Consider the following 22,456-nt stretch of genomic DNA (forward strand, 5'->3'; position numbering starts at 1 on the left):
TGTAACAATTTACCCCACCGATGAAACATTTACGTTTTATCTGTAGTTTATAAATGGTTTTCTCTGCTAAATGCTTCATCAGGCTTATACTGTGCCTATTATGACGGCATGTTTGTTTTTGTGACGTAATACATCGACCGGGTATAGATTTACAACTGACCGGGTAAAAAAAATCCACCGCCTTCACGTGACAGACTTCAACCAATCGTAAGTCAGGATTTCACGAAAAAATCGACAGAGGTGGGGTAAAGTTATACCCTTTCTTCACGTGACAGACTTCAACCAATCGTAAGCCAGGATTTCATGGAAAAATCAACAGAGGTGGGGTAATGAAGTATATTGCTTAGGTCATGTGCGCTCGGCTTGAGCCAGCCTTTCCTTGTGGGAGACACAGCAAACCTGGGGGCCCTGCCACTATGGGATTTAGATCAAGCCGCTTAAGTGAGGGTGTACACTACACCCTCAACCCCGCCCTTCCACCCTATACACCATTTAAGGATCGACAGTCTGAGATGCCCGTGTGGCCTGAACCTCTCACTTACAAATGCGATTGGATGCCCGAGATGCGCATGAGGCCTGCACAACTCACCTACAAATATGCCCAAAAAGTCTCAGAGGCCTATGAGGCCTAAAACATTTCCCCCCCCCCCCGAGTTTGATCGTGGGCCTGTTCATCCCACAGAGCTCACCTGGAACCCTGTGCCTGCACAAACTCAGCCTTAACTTGCAGACTTTAGTGCGCCCTTTCTCCCTGGGGATGATTTGCGACCCCGGAGCTCCATGTCACAATCGCCGGAGCTTTTTTCGGCTGAGGAGGAAGAGGCACCCTTGAACGTGGAAGTGGGGATGCTTGTGCCCCCCACTCAACGTCAGAGCCTCTTGGACCATTCCAGAAAAGGAAAGGAAAGTTAAGGGATCTTGGGAGAAACAACGCAGATAATTCTAATCCAGAGACCAGTGGATGAGGGGGTAGAGCCGACTGTACCCACAGGACAGTTGCCCCATCTACAGGTTTTTCAGTTAGCCTACTTGTTCAAGGCTTGCGGGTAAGTGCCGTGGTGGATACGGGGGCGGAGGTTAGTGTTCTGTCGACGAGCCTCCATCCTGAGACATGTAACTATGCAGCAGGCTGGTAAAAACACCAAGCTCAAAGGTTTCATGGTGGGGCCCGTGGCTTTAACTTAGGGAGTCAGACTCACGAGGTTGACCTTTATATAGCCCCCCCCCCCTTGCACGATCCTATGTTGCTGGGCATGGAGTTTCTTCATACCCGGAAGGCCTGTTTTAGATTTAGAACTTGGGACCTTGACATTGGGAGGGGAGGCCATTAAGATGAATTTCGGCCGAGCTGAAGAGATTCCGGAGGCTAGAGTGACCTTGGCCCGAAAGGTGCGGGTCCCGGCTGGTTCTGTTGTTTTATGTCCCAGTCATCTGGATCAAAAGCTGAGTGATTGATTTGCAGTCGGATGTAATTCTTATGTCCCATACATATCATGAGGGAGGGGACAATGCAGTAGTTTGTGAAGTGAACGCTTCTAATCAAGATGTGACCTTGACTGAGGGCCATATAGGTATGGCGGTGGAGGCTGATCCACATCAGCCGGTGCCTTACTTGGTGAGAACTGTGGCTAGCCAAGATGTAGGGGATCTGGGGGTAGCAGCCCCACCCATGAGGTGCCTGAATTCTCACAGAACTTACAAAAGCGCTCCTTTGTAGAACTCAGATCAGATGAGAGGGCTATGTTAGCTAATCTGCTAACAGAATTTCAGGATGTCTTTGCTCGGAGTGAGTTTGACTTCGGGAAATTCTCCGCACTAAAGCACGAAATATATACTGGAAACGCAACCCCTGTGAAGGAGCGGATGAGACGCACCCTATGTTCTTTGCTGGTGAAGAGGAATTCCACCTCGAGAAAATGCCAGAGGCCGGAGTGATACAGCCCTCTTTGTCTCAGCGGGCCTCCGCCCCAATCCTGATTAGAAAAAAAGACGGCCATGTAAGATGGTGTTTGGACCATGGCAGCTTAATGACTCGGAAGGACGTACCGTATTCCTCCTACCCCTGACAGACGAATGCTTGAACACCCTTACAGGGAATGTGTGGTTCTCTAACCTGGACGCCAATTCGGCTTTTCACCAGATGAATATCCGCCCCAGGACAGGACTGCCTTTCTGACTAAGTGTGGTCTGTTCAAGTTTGTGCTCATGGGGTTTGGCCTATGTAATGCCCCGGCTACCTTCTCCAGGGCGATGAACCTTGTATTCAGAGGCCTTACTTGGAATTTGTTCTGGCCTTCTTAGACGATGCACCAGTTTTAACTTCCATGATCACCTCGAGAACTTGCGTGTTCGCTACAGTTTGGAAAAAAGGGTCAAAAACCTGAGCCGGGGTTATTTAAGATTTTTCAATTCTCTGCCTTAATACTTTATCAATCGAATATCTCAAGGCCGAATCCATACACGATCCAATGATGGAAACTCCATATAATATTTATTTTTCTGGGCACACAGGAATAGCGGCCTCTTTTTTTCAGACATAACTTTACATACCGGTACTTTACTGAATATTTTCATTAAAAGTCCGACCCATTTTTTGAAAGGGGTTAAATAAGGTTAATGTAGTATGTAATTTAAATTTGATCTTAGAAGAAGTTGAATCTAACCCAAAACCCACCCCGCCCCCTTAATATGATTTATTGGCTCGGAAGCAAAGTGAAATTTGGGGGCCCGGGGGGGCAAAGCGTAAGAAATATTTTTTAGACCTTAAAAAAAAAAAAAAAAAAAAAAAAAAAAAAAAAAAAAAAAAAAAAGGGAGAGAAATGTCCACTGCCAAACACAAAAATCCTATTTCGTGTGTGTGTGGTGGTGATAGGGGATCAAATTACAGTGCGAATTTTTTTTTTTTAAAACACCACCACTTTCCACATTTTAAACCTATACTGCATCGTGTCCATGGAAAGTGGGGGGGGGGGGCTAAACCTACGCAGTAATGTTAATGTCTATACTAAGTTTAACTTTGGGAAAAAGGGGGGGCTAACCCCTCCCCCCGGTTGTCGACGTATGTATTTTCAAGTTTGGAAATTTCCTTGTTTTTTTTTTTTTTTTTTTTTTTTTTTTTTTTTTTTTTTTTTTTTTGCTTGTCAAGTTCAGCGGATAGCTTGAATTTTCAAAATCGGTCTAGTCACTGTTCTCTCGCCTGAAAAATATCACTCTACGAAAGTTATTTGTTGGATAATTGAATTCCAGTATAACAGTTTAATTGACATAAAAATGTTAAATATTTTAATACTAGATACCCCTTTATAAATTTATAAATTGAGTTGTTTTTCAGGACTTTCCCCAGACGTGGATCTAGGAAATGAAGTTAGATGGGGCGCCAAAAGTAGGCAAGGGGTCTGGGGGCCCCCTTTGAGGCCCCCAGGGGGTAAGGGCAAAGCCCTGGTGGGGGTCAGGAGGCGAACCCCCCGAAAGCTCCTGGGTTCTAGAGATTTTGTAGAGTAAAAATGAGGTCTAAATGGGCATATTTACATTTTCTAGACGAAACTGTGATTTATGTTTACTTTGACAATTTTGGGGGGGGGGGGGGGCCCCCCCTTTACCTACTGGTTCCACTTAAATGAACTTTATTTCACGACAGATAGTAATTGCTCATGCGTGTGATTGTAGGGACGGGGCTTTGCAAAGGAGTGAGGAGTGTTATGGGTAGGCAAAGTCGGAACCGGGGAACACCTTAGGCATACAGAAACTCCCCCTTTTTTATGCTTAAATTTTACATTGAAATAGCACTTTTTAATAAAGAAAAAAATTTATAGAACGCAACGTATTTTACATCAGCCAGTAGAGAAAAAAAAAATTTTAAAACTTGAAAATTCTGTATTAGGTGGTGGTGGGGGGGGGGGGGGGGTGTCAACTTGTTTTCAGTACCAAATATTACTCATATGTACATATGCCACTAAGTACATGACTATTAATATATTAATTGACTACAATGCATAGGCGTGGGAACCGGGGGCAACGCCGTAACCACAGTGCCACGGGGGCGATTGCCCCCGGGGGGGAGGGGCATCCACGGGCCCGGGGGGGGGGGGGGCGGAATTCATTATCCATTTGTACTCGTGAAGATTATTATGTCAAACTAAATGGTTAAAATGATTTAATTATTAACCACTATTAAAATGGTTTCATTTAAACATTTATTCATATACATGTAGGACGGATAACTTTTCTTAAAAACTGAAAACGTTAGCATATAAACATTGTTTTATGATTAAAAAAATATTCGGGGGAGGGGTGGCTATAAAGGGGGGACGAATTGCTATATACAGCTAGATTTCCCACGGAAGACTAGCTATATATTGAAACTTCCCTGGGAGGAGTCTCACTGTAAGTTTTCCCGAAGGAAGCATCACTTTGTAGTCAGTCTTCCAGGGAAAATCTTACCATCTTCCGAGGAAATGGCATTATCGGGTACATACCTGAACTTATAACAAACATCATGAAATTTAAGTTGATTGATAAAGTATTAAGGCAGAAAATTGAAAAATCTTTAATAACCCCGGCCCTGGTTTGCTTACCTATTTTTACCAACACTCGTATAGCGAACACCCTGCCACCTAGCGTTTAATGCGGCACTAAATTCAGACAACTTGCATTCGTCTTCATTGAATTTAGTGCCCATTATAACGCTAGGTGGCATTGTTTACATGATTGAATTTACGTTCGTAATCGAGATAATCAAGATAGTTTATTTAAAAAACAGTTTAAATTAAAAGAAAGTAGAATGTATTCACAAAAATAAAGCAACATAGAAGTAAGGACAAAATAAAGAACGATAAAAGCTCAAGTATAATGTAATAAAGACGAATACGAAAACAATAAAGTGGCATATAATTACAATAATAACAAAGCATAAAGAAGTAGGCAAATAAGAATAAAAGCAAATACATAGACTTTTGGCGGTAATTCCCTTCCATACAATCTATGCATTTTGTACCATGCATTATAGCAAATGAATATTTGAGTATATTACGTACTGGAAATGTTCTTTGATATATTAAACAATATTTCAAAAACGAAGTACATAAGACAATTATCAATTCATACTTTAAAATACATACGGTATTTTTTTTTTTTTTGATAATTGATTTCCCATGTCGTTATGTGTATGTAGAGTATTTATACGATTCAAAAACATTAACCTACATGTATTAGTATTAAAAAACAGTCAACCTACACGTATCTAGGACATAAGAATTTCTTTATCGCATGCAGTATATTCAAATGAACATTTTCGTCTAAATCAATAGTGACCCTTGCATCTACTTCGGAGCAGATGTAAACTGCTGCACTTGCTGGAAAATTTGCCTTTCTTGTTTTAAAAGTTTATATCTAAGAGGATTCTGTTTTGTATTGTCATAGTAAAGACCAGTTATGACATCAGTACCAGCTGGTAATGTCGAGCCCCACGAATCAGTTTTGTCGCTGTCCAGTGTATGGGCAGGTTCTTGGACTTTTAACAAGAAATAGTCTTGATGTGGGTCATCTGCGTACACAGCAATAACCTGGCCCTTAGAAACAATTTTTGCCATGGATCCCTGGTCATCATCCTGATCGACATCGGTTGTGGTGTCAGTTTCCTGTATCATTTTAATAGTTAGAAAATGCCCAGCTGCTGGAACATTTAAGCATTCATCATAGGAATGCGAATGCTTTACACAGAAACAGGACAGTTCGCGGATTGTTATTTCGTCGTCGGAGTCTCGAAAATAATTTATGAACAGACCTGATGTTAGGTACTGACTTAAATCGCAAGTTGTCATCTCTTGGAATGCAATCCATGAAACGAAAGATTCTACGTCGGCACACGGACTTTGTCATGGTCAAATTAGAAATTGCAAAATCGTACAGGTCCTGTGCATTTTGTATAAGTGCCTGTCCTCTCAAAACCGCCATGTCTGCTTGCCTTTTAAGAAGCCCCCCTGCAGCATCTTGAGGCCCTGTAATGTATAAATTTGTATAAATTTAAAAAACAATTAAGCTTACATGTATACTGTATGTACCGGGCATACAAATATTTAAATTGGCCTTTTTAAAAAATTGAACTAATTAAACGACCAATGCGAATTTAACCCTGATGTCACAGAAGCTATGTGAATTTCTTACAAAAACATTCCTTCAACGATTAAGAGGTTTGAAAGGTATTTATAGACCTAGAGCAGACTGGTCACATGTCCTAATTGTATTCACCAAATTTTCGCTTCTTTTACTCAACTTTAGTGTAACTGAGAAGATTTTTGTGAAATATTAGTTTTGTTACATGTATGAAAATTTATTCGTGAGAAATCGAGTTGAAGAAAACTTCTTCACCTTTAGCATGAGCTGTCTCAAAGAAATTTCGGGTAAAATGCTTGAACCCAAAATCCTGACAGGAGTTATGATGTCACCAAAGCAATGTCTACTTTTATACTGGGCTGCACACCCGTCAGTAAACTCATGCATGGTCTCCGGGGGATATGAGATGGATGACAGATTTCAGATATACTTTTCCGCACAGCGTGGACAAAATACTGGTCGTGCTGTTGATATTTCTGATAACAAAAAAGTGTTCAGTGATTATCTCCGGATTCTCCTGAATTTTATACCATCTACGTCAAGAGGTGCATGGCGATGCATAATAGAAACTTGAATTGAGACATCTGTCCTCTGAAAGTACGAGCTTTGTAGTTGCTTTAGTTCTGTGAACCGGTAATTTTCAGAAAAGTCATGCACACAGACGCAGTGATTTAGCGGAAGATTAGAAACAAGACTGTGAAATTGGCTGTATTGCCAAGTTGCCCGATGCGAGCAATGGAAACGACTTTAATAGCTGCTTCAAATGTGCAAACAATTCACTAACTTTTGTTTCCTTTTTAACTAAGACAAGCTTCTTATCAATTTGTTGCCTTTTAAATTTTATGTCCACCTTCTCAAATCTTTCCCACTTAACTGTTTCGTCAATTTCAGCCTCTCCAGTTTCCTCGGGGAGTAGGTGTAACTTTTCTATACCACAATCAGCACAAATCCGCTTTAGACATTTTAAGTCTTGGTTAGAGCACAGTGTGGCATCTACTAAATCGCTTATAGACTCGAATAATGGGACATCGTTTCCACTGGAACTCCCGTTTGAATTTAAAATCTTTTTTCGAAAGTTCATGCAGGATTTAAAGGCACTCTTTATTTCTATATGATATCTACAACAACAGGTATGCCTGTCCTTTGACCGGGCCTGTCTGACGAAAAATGGCTTGCATTTTTCAAATGACCTTTGAGACATTTTAATTTCCGGATTTTCGGAAATGAAATCAAGGTAAACTTCAGTTTGAGTTTTTTCAAGGACATGCACTGGATGACTTGTGTAGGTTTTTGGTCCTAATCTTTCTCGTTTGATATCGGACTTATTTCCTGTTGGTCGGGACACACCTGGACGTAGCCAAAAGTCGTACGCAAGTCGTTTTGTTTCATTTGGAAGTGCTCGATCGTGTTTTTCTAGATGTATAGGTCCAACAGGATTTTTCCGATTTCAACACAGTTGTTCGAATTCTGTTCCCTTTACTTATGTGTCGAATGGGTAATCCAAGAGTTTTGGCAAGATTTTTTCGGCATCTGCTCTGGGTCACTTGTTCCCCACTGACAGACGCAATGAGTACATTCATGCGACAGAATCTTTTGATCTTTTCATCTTGCAACTATCAATTGTTGCTTTTAAATCTCTCAGTACAGCTTTTTCTGTTGATTTTTCATTTTGTTCTTCGGGTGATGATATCACATCAGCGTTTTTTAGAATTTCTGTTGTAGGTGATTTCGTATTTTTCAAATATGCCGCAAGAGTAGCTGACCTCCTTTTTTTGGGGATGGGGTAAAGCATCTTTCAATTTTTTTAACGCCCTGTGCTTGCTTGTCCTGTTGTTAAACACAGATTTCCACACATTAGAAACGTTTTCTTGGGTTGCAGAGACACGAACACTTTTATCCTTTAACGATTTTCTATATTTTCTCTTTCTTTCAGCTTCCTTTTCTCTTAATTCGACTCGTCTTGCCCTATAAAGACGTTTTCTTATTGCCTCTGCAGTTTGTTTATATTTAGTCTCATTGGAAGTTTTGTTTCTGGGAGGATGTTAGCTTTTGTTGACAGTTTCTGGAGTTTTTTATCTCTATAAAATTGTATTCTTTCTTTGGGAGACATATTCGTACCCATCTTCATCCACTTTCTAAAAAAGGGGAAAAAAAGTGAAAAACCTTGAAGAATAGTTATTAATTTTTTTTTTCGCTATGCGGATGTGTAGTGATTTTAAAAACTTTATTCGATTTTCAATTTTAGAAACTTTGATATTGGATTGGCTTCTGATTTTCATGACCATCATTAGCACTACTACAGCATGAATTCAAATACATGTAATAATAATTAAAAAAAATAATTTTAATTCTAGGGAGGGGGTTGGCGTAGGAATTCTTTGACAATGAAAAAAGATGGACATTGCACTTTTTGTATACTAGGGGCACAACAAATATGTAGCATTGCACATGTTTTTTTTTTAATTATATACATGTATTTTTTATTTTACATGTCAGTTGCAATTTTTTCCCCAGACAAGACCTTCTAGATCGATATTATACATGTAGGTGCCTACTAAATGTCCCTTTCTTTTATTGTAAATTATTTCAAATTATGTCTTAAAATAAGGGGAAGAGGAGATGATTTCTTTTGAACAGCAAAAATGTGGCATTTTAAATATTCCTTGTATCCGCGATCACAATATGTTTCACAAAGGCCTGACAAAAAGATTTTTTAAAACACTTGTCCAAATGCAAGTCATGGGGTCAAGCAAATTGAAAAGGGGGGGGGTAAACCAACAGAAAAAGGTAAACCCAAATTTCCAATGCTTAACATTGTCTAATTTTGCATTTAAAAAGGGGGGGGGGGGGGGCTAGTCACTAGCCCCCCTCCCCCCCCCCCCTCCGACGCCTTGCAAGTACATGGTTAAAATTCACTTGCCCTACCTAAACTTTTGATTGCCCTACCCTAAACTAATACTGATTTATAAATATTTAGAAAAAGAGGAAGGCAAATACTGAGTAGATCATACAAACCCAGGGCCATATCTAGTTTTAAATCTATGGCTTTAAATTTGATTTTATTTTTGACAAGTCACTTTCCCCGGTTAAAAATCCCCCTTGCCCCACCTAAAATCAATAGACCCCGGCTGGGCAAAAAGGTTGACCCCCCGCTATTCAAAAGAAAAATACTGTTTAGTGAAGAACAGCAAAGAGGGTAATCGCTGGGAAAAACTCGGTAAGACTATATCTCGGACATTAATTTGGTCCATTCATTGATCAGTGACGTAGGATCGTTTTTGAAGATGGGGGGGGGGGGGGGGGGAAGCCAGAAAGAAAAAAAAAAACAAACCAAAAAAAGTTTACAAGCAAAAATAAATAAATAAATAAATAAAAAAAAAAACTCGTCGGGAAATCCTATATCGTTGGGGTGGGAGTGGGGGTAGAGGCAAACCTTTTTTCCAATGCAAACTTCTTCCAGTTCGAATTTTTTTGCATACAACACTACATTTCCTCTATATCACTTTACTATAGTAACGAATGGGGGATCAGACCCCCCCCCCCTTCCCCATTGCTAAGTGCCTGCTGATTTATATAGAATGTCAGAGTACACATAGCTTACATTAAAAATTATTCATTACTTTTGGACGTGAAAAGCATATGGCTATGCATGATAATACGGTATTGAAATTATATTTTACACTCTATATCATGAAAAACTTTCACCTAATTTCGTTCATAAAAAATTCCACATCCATCGATATGTACCTGGGTTCCATTTAATTGGAGAAAAAGTAATAGAAATATATTTTAAAAATCCGGAAATTAAAAAAAATACCGGTATATACTTGTGTGTGAAATGAAAAGTTGAAAATGTTTGAAATGCTGCTCAAAAAAAGTAATTCAACGTTACAAGACTAAACGTTGGGTATATCATTTTTGCCCTGTCTGTCTGTCTGTCTTGTTTGTCCACAAAAACTTTAACTTTACCCATAATTTTTGAGTGGGTGGGGCTACAGCTTTCATATTTCACAGGTGTATTAAATTCCTTGTGACAAGACCTTTCTTTGGGTACCACCAAGTTTGACCTATTGACCTTTGAGTTTGACCTAATTTTTCAAAAAAATACCACATTTTAACATTGGCCATAACTTTTGACAATTTGGAGCTAGGGCTTTCAAACTTCATATGTGTATTCATTGTGACAAAACCTTTCAGTTGGTATAAAAATTTTTTGACCTGTTGACCTTTACTTTAAAGTTTGACCAACTTTTTAAAGAGTTTAACCGTCACCATGTACAGTTAAAACTAGGGCTATTATATTTCCAACCCTTGTATTCTTTGGTAACAATACCTTCCTTTGGGTCTCCTAAGTATTTCTTGACCTTGACCTTTGAAATTTGATGTGCATTTTTTAATTTAGATGACATAATAAATTATCCATTTCAGGGGGCTTCTTGGCGCAAACTCATCTTGTTTTTTTTTTGCCTTTGACTCTTCAAGAACGCTTGGACATAAAATGACGACGTAACTGTTCAGGTAGAGCTAGAGCTGCAAAAAATTGTCTCCAAAATATATTGGGATCAGTGATGCTGTGATCCCTTTTGAGCCACAGTCTACTCAATCTTTATTCATTATAACTACCAGATCAGTCTCCATGTTCCACAGTGGATTTGAAATCTGTTATGAAATGATCAAATCCTTACCTCTTCAGTGTAAATATTATTGACCATTTATTGTGCGCGACCAAAAATTACCAACATGAAACGTAAACATCTCAACTGATAAAACCGCATCAATTTTCGTGTTAACTATTCAAAACATTTTCGAATTTGAAACTGTCATAAAAACAGTATTCTGTAACACATTATAAAAAAGGACCCTTTATTTAATAATTGGTGTTTATTATAAATGAACTTCCCTTCTTGTTCTTGGTCAAATAAGTATCACAGACACATCCAGGAATAGTAGTGACTAGTTACGGTAACTTATATCACTTCACATTTAAGCATAAAATATTTGTGAAAATGCATCGTCTCATAGGTTTAAGCCTAGAAAACACAATTTACTTTTATCCTTTTACTTTGATGATTTTTTAAAAATTAATTACTTTTATAACTATACCACTAACGCGGGCGGATCCAACTGAGAATATTGAGAAGTACTGAATGAATAAAAGCATAAAACTTCCCTTTTGAATATTATTAAAAAAAATTATTTTAACATAACGTTTTTAGTGCTAGTTATATCAAGTGATATATGTTTTAATTAATTATAAATTTGATTAATTTTCAAATGAAAACATTGGCATTTTCTTATATAAAGAAAATTGCAACTTCAAAGTATAATTATACAAATTTATTTAAACAGTAGTTTTTAAAAAATAATTTTTAATAAAACAAAAAAAAATTCTCTGCATCTGTGATGAGTAGTTGCTGAGAAAACTGTGACGAAAGTTTTTATGTATGAAACAGACAGATGCACAGACAAACAGGAAGTTGACATCAGATTTGAACAAAAATTTATCTCAATGTATGGCATGCCTCAGAGAAGATTGTGTTAAAATTTCAAGCATCTGCTTTGAGTAGTTGCTGAGAAAACTGCGACGAAAATTTGTTATGTATGAAAGGACAGATGCACAGACAAACAGGAAGTTGATATCAGATTTGAACAAAAATGTATCCCAATGTATGGCATGCTTCAGAGAAGATTGTGTTAAAATTTCAAGCATCTACGATGAGTAGTTGCTGAGAAAACTGCGACGAAAATTTGTTATGTATGAAATGGACAAACGCACAGACAAACAGGAAGTTGACATCGGATTTAAAAAAAAATGTATCCCACCATATGGCATGCTTCAGAGAAGATTGTGTTAAAATTTCAAGCATCTGCGATGAGTAGTTGCTGAGAAAACTGTGACAAAAATTTGTTAAGTATGAAACAACAGATGCACAGACAAACAGGAAGTTGACATCGGATTTGAGCAAAAATGTATCCCACCATATGGCATGCCTCAGAGAAGATTGTGTTAAAATTTCAAGCTTCTACAATGAGTAGTTGCTGAGAAAACTGTGATGAAAATTTGTTTCAGACGGACACACAGACAGCTAGACAGACAGACAGACACACAAGGGTAAAACAGTATACCCCCCTCTCCTTCTGAGCGGGGGTATAAAAACTTATACCTACATCTGCATCACCATGCATCACATTACGGTTCAAATGAAATCAAAGTTGAAGCTTTTCAAAATTTTCTTGCAGGACTTGTTTAATACTAAATGTCGGGAAAAATAATCTGCATCTTTTATTGATATATTTTGATTGATAAATTCCCACTTCAAAACAGAGAGACACACCATTCATATAATAGAAAAAACTAAAAGCTCATTTAATGCACATGTTAACTTCAAACAATGCAGCATTACCTGAGTGCCCACAATGTATTTAACTGTCTTCTTGGTTGTGTGTTGGATACATTTATCAGCACCTTTGATGCTCTTGGAGTGACCGCATGGTGCTTTCTGATACTGCTGGAGTATCTTCAAGGGTCCATACAAAACAGAGCCTGTAGAACAAAGAGCATTATATTAGCTAGTTCATAGTTTGTAACAGTTACTTCCCCTTAAGAGCAGTTTTTTTTCCAATGAGAATAGATAAATTACCAAGAGATGGTGATAATGTGCACTTTAATATGGAATAGATACCAAACAACAAAAGCAAATCAAATCCTATGTGCTAAGGTAAATTAAAAAGTAAAACTTGAAACATATACTGCCATCTTCGTTAATTCACATTGAAAAGTATTATATAAATTAATAAGTCAAGGATTACCAAATGCTTCACATTCCTCAAGTATACACTGTGTGGTACAGATATTGACCTCGGCCTCTAAGTACTTTGGCAGCTGTTCTCTAATGTTGATTTTCTGCTTCAGTGCAGCCCTACAAAATGTGCCGTCCACTATAACATGATATGGGGGAGAATATCCGAAGTTCTTCTTGTAGAACGCTAAAGACTTCCGCACTTGTTTCTGACGCTTGATACCCATGTCGTCCTATCTGTAAATAAAATTTCATAAGGAGGAAGTTATTCATGTGTCCTGTCAGGCTGTGGTCCAATCGAGAACAGATCCTACAAATTTTTGCCCATGCCAATTGATACAAGGAACATAAAAGGTCAGGAGAGAGAAATTACTATACCAGTTGATTTTTTTTTCTAAAGGTAAGCCTAGTAAAACGAGAATGAGAGGATATACAGTACAGCATTTTTAAAAACAGATCCTGCAGAACATACTCTTTAAATTATTGATGTAATTTTAAACACTAAAACAGCTACATATTAGCTTGATTTAGCTTTTCTGGACATCTACTTATCAATATCCTATGAATTTTATAATAAACATGTAATAAAAGTCATCCCATATCTAAGAAATTATGAAAATTGTTGTTTTTATTTTAAACAAAACTTTTTTTTTTCATGTTTGTACTTTCACACCCTCTTCACCTGTTCACAGGTTGACAGAAAACATCTTTTCAGATCATCATCATGATGGTTCTTCCATAGAAATAAACATTTTAATCCATATCAAAGAAACGCTTTTTGAGACGAAAATTTACCTTTCAGCAAGCGTGTAATTGACAAGTCTTTACTTCCGCCATGGCGTCGGCAAGAAAGCATGGAAGTGCTCCGGTTCAATATGTTCAAATTGATGGACTGGTATGTAATATTTTGCGTCTAGAACACAATTAAAAGCTGACATCCCTTTTATTTTAGTTATGTTTCTGTAACCATCACTTTATCTCTTCACATTTCTATCTCGAATTTCCTGTTTATAAATGTATTTCGAATTTCCTCGCAAATTAATTTTACACTCATTATAATATTTTGTGTACTTGTATTTTAGTCTAGAGTGGTTATTCAGCAGTACGTGTTATATTTGTTTGTTATTTAAGCTGTATGCTTTTAAATTCTAACCTTCTAGGTTGTGTTAAAAATCATAAAACACTGTCAGGAGGAGGGAGCTGGTGGTACAGACCTGGTACAGGGGGTCCTGCTAGGACTGGTGGTAGACAACCGACTAGAAATCACGAACTGTTTCCCCTTCCCCAGACACAATGAAGAGGAGGACTTCGATGAAGGTACCATTATCAAAATTTTATAATACGTAACATTGCTTGTAATGAACTTGTATTTTGTTGAATAACTAAGTTGAGTCTTAACCATTACATAGTCACTAGCAATGGTGTTTTTGTCAGATGTGTGGAATTTGTATCCTCCAATGCCGAGGAGTTCCAGTCAAGGCCATAAAAAATCTTTCAAATACTTTGAACTTGTATTACGACTCTTTTCTATAACAAATCACAGTAGAACAAAGTTGACCTGATCTGTCCAAGGCAAGGTAGTGGCTTGGGTCAGTCGGGTGATCTTATGGTCTAAGTCTTGGATCTTTATTCCGCCATGTCAATCTCATAGGGGTAATTGATTGTATACTATAATTATATACATCTTTATTTTCCTTGCAGTTCAGTATCAGATGGAGATGATGAGGAACTTGCGACACGTAAACATTGACCATCTCCATGTTGGTTGGTACCAGAGCACCTTGTTTGGCTCCTTCATCAGCAGAGCTTTCCTGGACTCCCAGTTTAACTATCAACACTCTATAGAAGAGTCTGTGGTTCTCATCTATGGTGAGACAGGGTTCTGTCAAATTGATCAACATTGCATTGATTTTTATCTAAATATTATATGTTGTGTACACTGATTTAAATGGATATTATATGGCATTTTTGTCTCTTTAAATTTATTTTTTCTTCAATATTTTTATGTTATTTTCAGGATCGATTTTGGTCAATTAATCATAAAATGTTCATGTATTCATTTTTAGTGAAGTTCTGTATTCAGCACAAAGGAGCTGATCAAACACTTGAAGTTTAGTCGAAAGGCATCTTCCCAAGTCAAGAGTTTCTGATCCGCTCCACATAAACCCTTGACCGAATAGGCTAAGTTTGACGGGGTTAGAAATGAGTTCTCTGATTGGCCTCATGCAAGTTTGCATGAACCAATCAAAATCTTTTTTTTATTTAAACTGAAACTAAATCGTAAATAGAAAAACACGCCAGTTTTAGTCCCAAGAATAACGTCTTTATCATTAAATACCCCAGTTAAAGGTCTGTTTCAGCTTTTTAGTTGAGTTATATTGATTTTATTACCAACTACCAATATTATCTTGAATTCTCTGTTGAATTCGTTTACTCTGATTGGCTGATAGCAAAGGTCAGTAGAGTTCAAAATGTGTAATCTCACTAGATGGCGTGACAGTAAACCCCGTCAAACTTAGCCTATTCGGTCAAGGGTTTATGTGGAGCGGAGCGGATCAGAAACTCTTGACTTGGGAAGATGGTCGAAAGGATATCCTCACTTATTCTTTATTTTGATACAGTATCAGTACATGTTCAACAATTTTTCCCTTTTTTGCACAGACCCATTACGTACAACACAAGGATTTCTTGCCTTGAAGGCATATCGCCTGAAACCAGAAATGATGGATTTCTACGGAGAAGGAGACTTCACTCCAGAGGCCATACAAGCAGCTAACATAAGCTTCGAGTCCATGTTTGAGGAGATTCCTGTCCAAGTTAAAAACTCACATTTAGTCAATGCCCTGTTGTGTGAAATTGATGAATGTCCAAAGTCCAGAGAGGAAGAAACATGTAACTTCTTGGATTTAGCCACAAGGTTTGTCTGCCAAAGTTGTTTAAATTTCAATTGATCCCAAATACCAGTGTAGTAGTTAAGAGTACACATGCATATGGACCTTGGATATCAGGTTAGATAGAGCAACTGTGTAGCAAAGAAAGGGTCCTGGATGAAATTTAAATTCTTAATCTAGCCATATTTTTTCCCCTTACCTGTTACATTAGTCTTATAAAGTTATAACCAACATAATCTTAGAGCTCAGTCACAATTTTATACAGTATAGTAGCCAAAGTTTGAATGACTAATTTGTGTGGTGTAAAATATAAATATGTACAAAAGCTGTCTTTTATTTATTTTAGCTCAATGCTTGAAAAGAACTTGCGACAGTTAATGGGCTGTGTTGATGAAGTGGCAATGGATGCCAACCGTTTTCTGAACTATCAGAGACAGTACCAGAAACAGCTGATCCAGAAACAACAGTATCTACAGAAAAGGGTAATCAAAAGTTCTGTCTAGTGTGCTTTAACTCATTTTAAAAATTATTCCAATATATAAGAACATACATGCCATCTTTTGAAAATCCCCATGGGGGATTTAGCGTGTGACGACAATTTTCAAAGCTTTTAAATTCGCGACATTTTGTCGTGAAATTAAATGATTATGAAATGATCTTTTTTTAAATTTATAATATTGATATTACTTATCAATACAACTTAAAAATTAATTTAACACAAAAAATGTTTTTCTTTCCAAAATTGAAATATTTCTGCTAAAATAGGTGCCTCTTTCACTTAAGAAGGGGTATTTAGATACATATGTAAACAACATTTTTTTCTTCCAGAACACATAATTTAGTGAAAAATTGAAAATTTTACAACTTTTAAATCATTTTTTCAAAGGCTAAAAAATATAAGGTTTTGATACTGTAAAGTCCTGTTTCTGGAAACATTTTTGAGATTTTTTATATACATAAGAAATTCTAATTAGATATTAAATTTACAGAAATTTATACCACCTATCTGAAAGAAAATTATTTTTTTTTACAGTCAGGCTTGATGGTGCCTTGTGGGTATTTCCTTTAGTCAAGCACATTGCTTTTGGGAGAGGGGAGGGAAAAGAAATTCTAATTGAAATACACTTGATTGTTTCATCTTAATTTTTAGCTCTACTGGTCAGAGACCAGAAGAGCTTATGCGATAGTAATGCGTCCGGCGTCCGTCCGTCTGTCCGTCTGTCTGTCCGTCTGTCTGTAAACAATTTTTCAAAATGCTACTCCTCCTACAGTTTTGGTCTAATTTCAATATAACTTGGCACACAAGTAGACTACACTAAGATACATAATTCTGTGTATCGGTTTTTGATTTCGATGAACGGTGTTGCCGTGGTTACTAAAAATAGAAATTTCTGTGAAATTCTTTCAAAACGCTACTCCTCCTACAGTTTTGGTCTGATTTCAGTATAACTTGGCACACAAGCAGACTACACTAAGATACGTAAATCTGTATATCGGTTTTTGATTCATAATATTTTAATTGGCAACTTAGAGATATTTTTTATTATAGGTAGATAAAATCATCAGCTATGCTTTGTAGTTTTCTACTTTCATTTTCAAAAAACGATCTCTTTGGATTCCGATTTTATGGTTTAATTAGTATTTTATTGTCTTTAATTTATGTTTTTAATAAAATGACTAACAGTTATCACGTTAATCTATGTGTTTCACCTTGCATACCCCTTAAAACTGACAAGATAATACCCTAATTGCCCCAAGCTATAAGCTACTCGTACCTGGACAACTGCGTGCGTTCATGCGTGAAGTGATTTCCTGTGGCTAATTAGTAATGAACACCTGGTTAAATAAACAGTGAAACTTATCTGTGTGCGTTGAATATACAAGTCTGACATTGTTATCCCGATTGTCAAAATTCAGCGGTAGGGAAACTTTTAAAATCTGAAATTTTAAAGTGATTTTTTTTCAAATCGGGAAATTAGGGCAATTTTTCTTTCCCGATCAGGAAGGCGGGATGAAAGGGTAAAATCGGGAGGATCCCCCTAAATTGGGAAAGTTTACAGTGTTTTCAATGTCAGGGAGACACAGAATTCTACTGTAACACGTGTAAACATGACCTGTGTCTACAGTGTAAAGAGGAACATGCTATCAATTTAAATACCATAGATCACGACCTTGTGATTTACCAAGAGAGGTATGAAAATATCCCCAAACAAGAGACCTGTGTGAGACATCCAGATAGAATGTATGAAATGTACTGTTCATCATGTGAACTACCTGTCTGTGTTCAATGTGAAGAACACAGAAAACACAGAGTACTGGACATCAGACAGTCATATAATACTAACCGTCAACAACACAGAGAAATCATTCATAACATTAGAAGTTATAATATCTATAAAATGTGTTTTCTTCTGAATGGAATCAAATTCGCTAGAAAAAATTGTTCTGTGGAAATCTCCAACAGTCAGGTAGAAATGTCAATGAAAGCCCAGAGACTAAAGAACCTTATAGATGCTGTGATATGTGGTGTTAAAATCAAACAGAAATCTTTGATGATACATAGATTAAATCAACAGCATAATATAATGAAAAGACACCTTGCCAGCATAGAGAACTGTGATCACAGATTTGAAGGATTGGCAAAAACACCAGTAAAATTCCTCTCATTTCTGAAGAAAACACGTGCACATGCCATTAAGATAAAGGGTACCCCAAATCTTACACAACACTCCTTGCTCTCCGTGGCTGAAGAAATCAACTTGGAAGATGTGATTAGGTTACTAAGTGAAACTCAAATTATAGAGTCTGCAAGAAAAATTCCGAAAAATGAAGATCTGCTGTACCTGTTGTCTAGCTCCATGTTACGTAGATCTGTCACAGTGAAAGGTGTTGAACGCGTAACACACATATCCCATGTGACATCAGACAAGGTCTGGGTCAGTAATATGGACAATATCATGTTAATAAACACAGAAGGTGATGTACTGTATCATTTGACAAGTTTTAATGTTTCAGAGCTATTGTGCGTACATACCGTGAAATTGACTGGTGAACTTATATTTATAGACTGGTATGGTAACATAAACACATTATCAAAAGATAACAAAATACAGTCTACACTGATAGAAAAAACAGAAATATGGGAAGCACGTTGTGTTTTCTGTTCCCTTCCAATGGAGATTTGCTGGTCGTGATGTATAGAGATGATCCTATAGAAATGGCCAATGTAACACGTTACAACGACAGAGGACAGCTTACCCAGACAGTACAAAATAATAACAGAGGGCAGAGACTGTATCGTAGACCTATGTTCATCACAGAGAACCGTAATAGAGATGTTATTGTGTCTGATGATGACCGTGTAGTGGTGACAGAGCCTGGAGGAAGACATCGGTTCTCCTACACAGGTCCTCCTGTAGGATTTGTAGGACTGGCACCTCTAGGTATCTGTACAGACGTGATGTCACACATTCTGGTGTGTGATGATAACACCAGCTCAGTGCATATGATTGACAAAGATGGCCACTTTTTGTCACTGATATTGACACAAGAACAAGGTATAGCCAGACCAGTGTCCCTGAGTTATGATGACAAAACTCACCTACTCTGGGTAGGAAGTGGCGAAATAACAGAATATGTGTATACAGATACATTGGGAGAAAGGGGATTTAATCTGACAGCAAGGTAACTTAAATTGGTTAATAATAAGATACATGTACACACATGGTCATGAAATGGGGCATTGAAATTTGTCAACTGGTTACTTGTACACAAGATTTTGTATTCTCTTTGCAGGGCAGTTGTTAAAGCGTTTGCTGTAGGGTCTGGAAGTAAGGAGTTGATCCTTTTACTGCACATTCAAATCCCACTGCAGGCATGAGGAACGATCCTTTGGATGATATCATACTTGCATATGTATAAACCCCGTGTGGCAGCAGGTGCCGACATGAAAAAGATCCTCATTGCTCAAAGGTTCTGAGTGCCGAGAAGGGGTCTACCCACTAGTGCAAAGATTCACTAGTCCAACAACCAACTAGTCCGAAGGTTCACAAGTCCGACGGCCCACTAATCCGAAGGCCCACTGCGATTGACAAAAAAATGTCACAAATTTTATATTTACATATCATAACAAGGAGCCATAAATATATCGTTTTATGGAATATATAAGAAGAGGAAAATCTTCAGTTTGTTGATTACCCTAATGGAATATGATTATAGGTTGAGTTCGTCCAGTTATACATCGATATGTAATTGTCTGTTATTTGTTGAGGAATATGCTAAGAAATCACATCCAGTTTCCACAGCGATGAAGCCTATTAATGTGTAATTGATGCAAATCATCCATATTCTCTAGGAAAACTAGAGGTACTATAAGCAATGAGCTCACTCCGATATGGTTATAATGGCAAAGTCCATGTTTTGCTGTGGCCGTGAAACCCAAAATATGTGTCGAATCAAAAAGTAAAATAGGATGTGCACATTGGCAATATGTAATAAAGATTCTGTGAAAGTTTCATTAAATTTCACTCAGTAGTATTAGAGGAGTTGAGGATAAGAGATGGGTACCCCAAAGCGTAACAGACAGAAAATTTATTTTGCCAGAAACCAACTAGAGGTACTGTGAGCAATGAGCTCACTAAATGATACCCCGCCTCCCATGTGGTTATAATAACAAAGTCCATGTTTTGCTGTGTCCGGGAAACCAAAAATATGTGTCGGATCAAAAAGTAAAATAGAAGGTGCACAATGGCAATATATAATAAAGTTTCTGTGAAAGTTTCATTAAATTTCACTCAGTAGTATAAGAGGCGGTGCGGATAAGAGATGGGTACCCCAAAGCGTAACAGACGGACGGAGGTACAGACAGCTAGACGGACTAAATATTGATATTGTGACCATCTATTTTAATTTTTGATCCGACACATATTTTGGGATTCCCGGCCACAGCAAAACATTGACTCTTGCCATTATAACCATATGGAAAGCGGGGGTATCATTTCGTGAGCTCATTTCTCACAGTACCGCTAGTTTCTTTTGAAATATGTTTGGAATGTGCTGTCTGATTGGACAGAAGAATAAATACTTGTACATCGTTTATTTATAGCAACTTTCATTTATCGTTATTGACTTCCATATTTGGAAATCGTTCAGACCTGAAAAAAGAAATTAAACTACTTTGACCCTGACTTTTGAAGAAAAAACCCTAGATTTGGATTAGTGAATTTATGGCATTTTTTTTTACACAAATAATAATGCAAACGTTTTTGATTTAACGAGACTTAGTCTATTTCGAGTGCGCATGACTTTGCGCAGCTTTTTAGGTCACCTGAGTAAACTCAGGTGACCTATTGCTATCTGTTTTCGTCCGTCGTCGTTCGTTGCGTCGTGCGTTATAACATTTGAACATTTTTAGCTTCTTCTCTGAAACCACTGAACCAATTTCAACCAAATTTGGAATAAAGCATCTATGGGTAAAGGAGAACAAAAATTGTGAATTTCATAGTCCCTGGGGCCTGGGGGGTGGGGCAAAAACCACTAAAATTAGTGCAATCTTTAAAAGTCTTCTTCTTTACTCCTGGACATCAAGCAGTTAAACTGTTGGTATGATTGTAATCAGCATTGGGTCCTCTGCCAAACTTGTGAAATTCATGGCCCCAGGGTCAGGGGTTCTACTGCTAGGGCGGGGCTGAACAGGTTATATAGTGAAAATGCATTATTTTTTTGAAATTCTTCTTCTCTGTTTGTGGGCATTAAATAAACTAACCAAGTGCATAGGTAAGTTGAAAATGATGGCTTTTTCCAAAATTGTGAATTTCATGGCCCCAGGGTCAGGGGTTCTAGTGCTAGGGCGGGGCTATATAGATTATAGTGAAAATGCATAAATTCTTTGAAATTCTTCTTTTCTGTTTGTGGGCATTAAATAAACTAACCAAGTGCATGGCCATGTTGAAAAAGGCTGCCTCTTCCAAAATTGTGAAATTCATAGCCCCAGGGTCAGGGGTTCTAGACTAGGGCGGGGCTATATAGATTATATAGTGAAAATGCAAAAATTCTTTTAAATTCTTCTTCTCTGTTCATGGGAATTAAATAAACTAACCAAGTGCATGGCTATGTTGAATAAGGCTGCCTCTTCCAAAATTGTGAAATTCATAGCCCCAGGGTCTGGGGTTCTAGACTAGGGGGGGGGGGGGCTATATAGATTATATAGTGAAAATGCAAAAATTCTTTGAAATTCTTCTTCTCTGTTCTTGGGCATTAAATAAACTAACCAAGTACATTGTTATATTGAATAAGGCTACCTCTTCCAAAATTGTGAATTTCATGGCCCCTGGGTTGGGGGTTCTGGTGTTAGGGTGGGGCTTTATTGAATATATAGTGAAAATGCATAAATTCTTTAAACTCATCTTTTCTGCACCTGAGTATTTAACCAATGAGCTATGTACATAGTTATGAGGAGGAAGGATGTTTCTTTGAGATTTTTGAATTTCAGGGTCCCTGGGTTAGAGATTCTTATGTGAAGGGGGGGGGGGGGGGGCTCTAATGTTTATATAGTGAAAATGCTTGAATTCTTTGAACATCTTTTCCTTTGTTATTGGGTATAGTTCCAATGATCTTAGTATATATTTATGAAAAAAAAAAACTGCTTCTTCCAAA

General features: G+C 37.5%; 1 protein-coding gene and 1 pseudogene across 1 annotated transcript; both read right to left on the bottom strand.

The window, feature by feature from the left end:
- Positions 1 to 5,229: 5,229 nt before the first annotated feature.
- Positions 5,230 to 8,221, bottom strand: LOC134271138 (uncharacterized; annotated as a pseudogene).
- A 2,517-nt stretch (positions 8,222 to 10,738) lies between these two features.
- On the bottom strand, positions 10,739 to 13,182 carry LOC134271139 (rRNA-processing protein UTP23 homolog). Its single transcript, XM_062753389.1, has 3 exons — positions 12,922 to 13,182; positions 12,503 to 12,655; positions 10,739 to 10,770 (listed from the first exon to the last, which is right to left on the bottom strand). Exons 1-3 carry the CDS (start codon positions 13,136 to 13,138, stop codon positions 10,739 to 10,741), a joined length of 402 nt encoding a protein of 133 aa, XP_062609373.1. The 5' UTR covers positions 13,139 to 13,182.
- Between the last annotated feature and the right edge of the window lie 9,274 nt (positions 13,183 to 22,456).

The sequence above is a fragment of the Saccostrea cucullata genome, unplaced genomic scaffold (genome assembly GCF_032062105.1).
Source record: "Saccostrea cucullata isolate Sc308-1 unplaced genomic scaffold, CSIRO_AGI_Scuc_v1 ctg8459, whole genome shotgun sequence".
Classification (NCBI taxonomy): Eukaryota; Metazoa; Mollusca; class Bivalvia; order Ostreida; family Ostreidae; genus Saccostrea; species Saccostrea cuccullata.

Coding starts and splice junctions, on each gene's coding strand:
- LOC134271139 (XM_062753389.1), bottom strand. CDS start 13,138: ATGGGTATCAAGCGTCAGAAACAAGTGCGGAAGTCTTTAGCGTTCTAC. Junction 12,656..12,921: donor TGAGGAATGTGAAGCATTTG/GTAATCCTTGAC, acceptor TTTGTTCTACAG/GCTCTGTTTTGTATGGACCC. Junction 10,771..12,502: donor CACTCAGGTAATGCTGCATT/GTTTGAAGTTAA, acceptor ATTTCATAACAG/ATTTCAAATCCACTGTGGAA.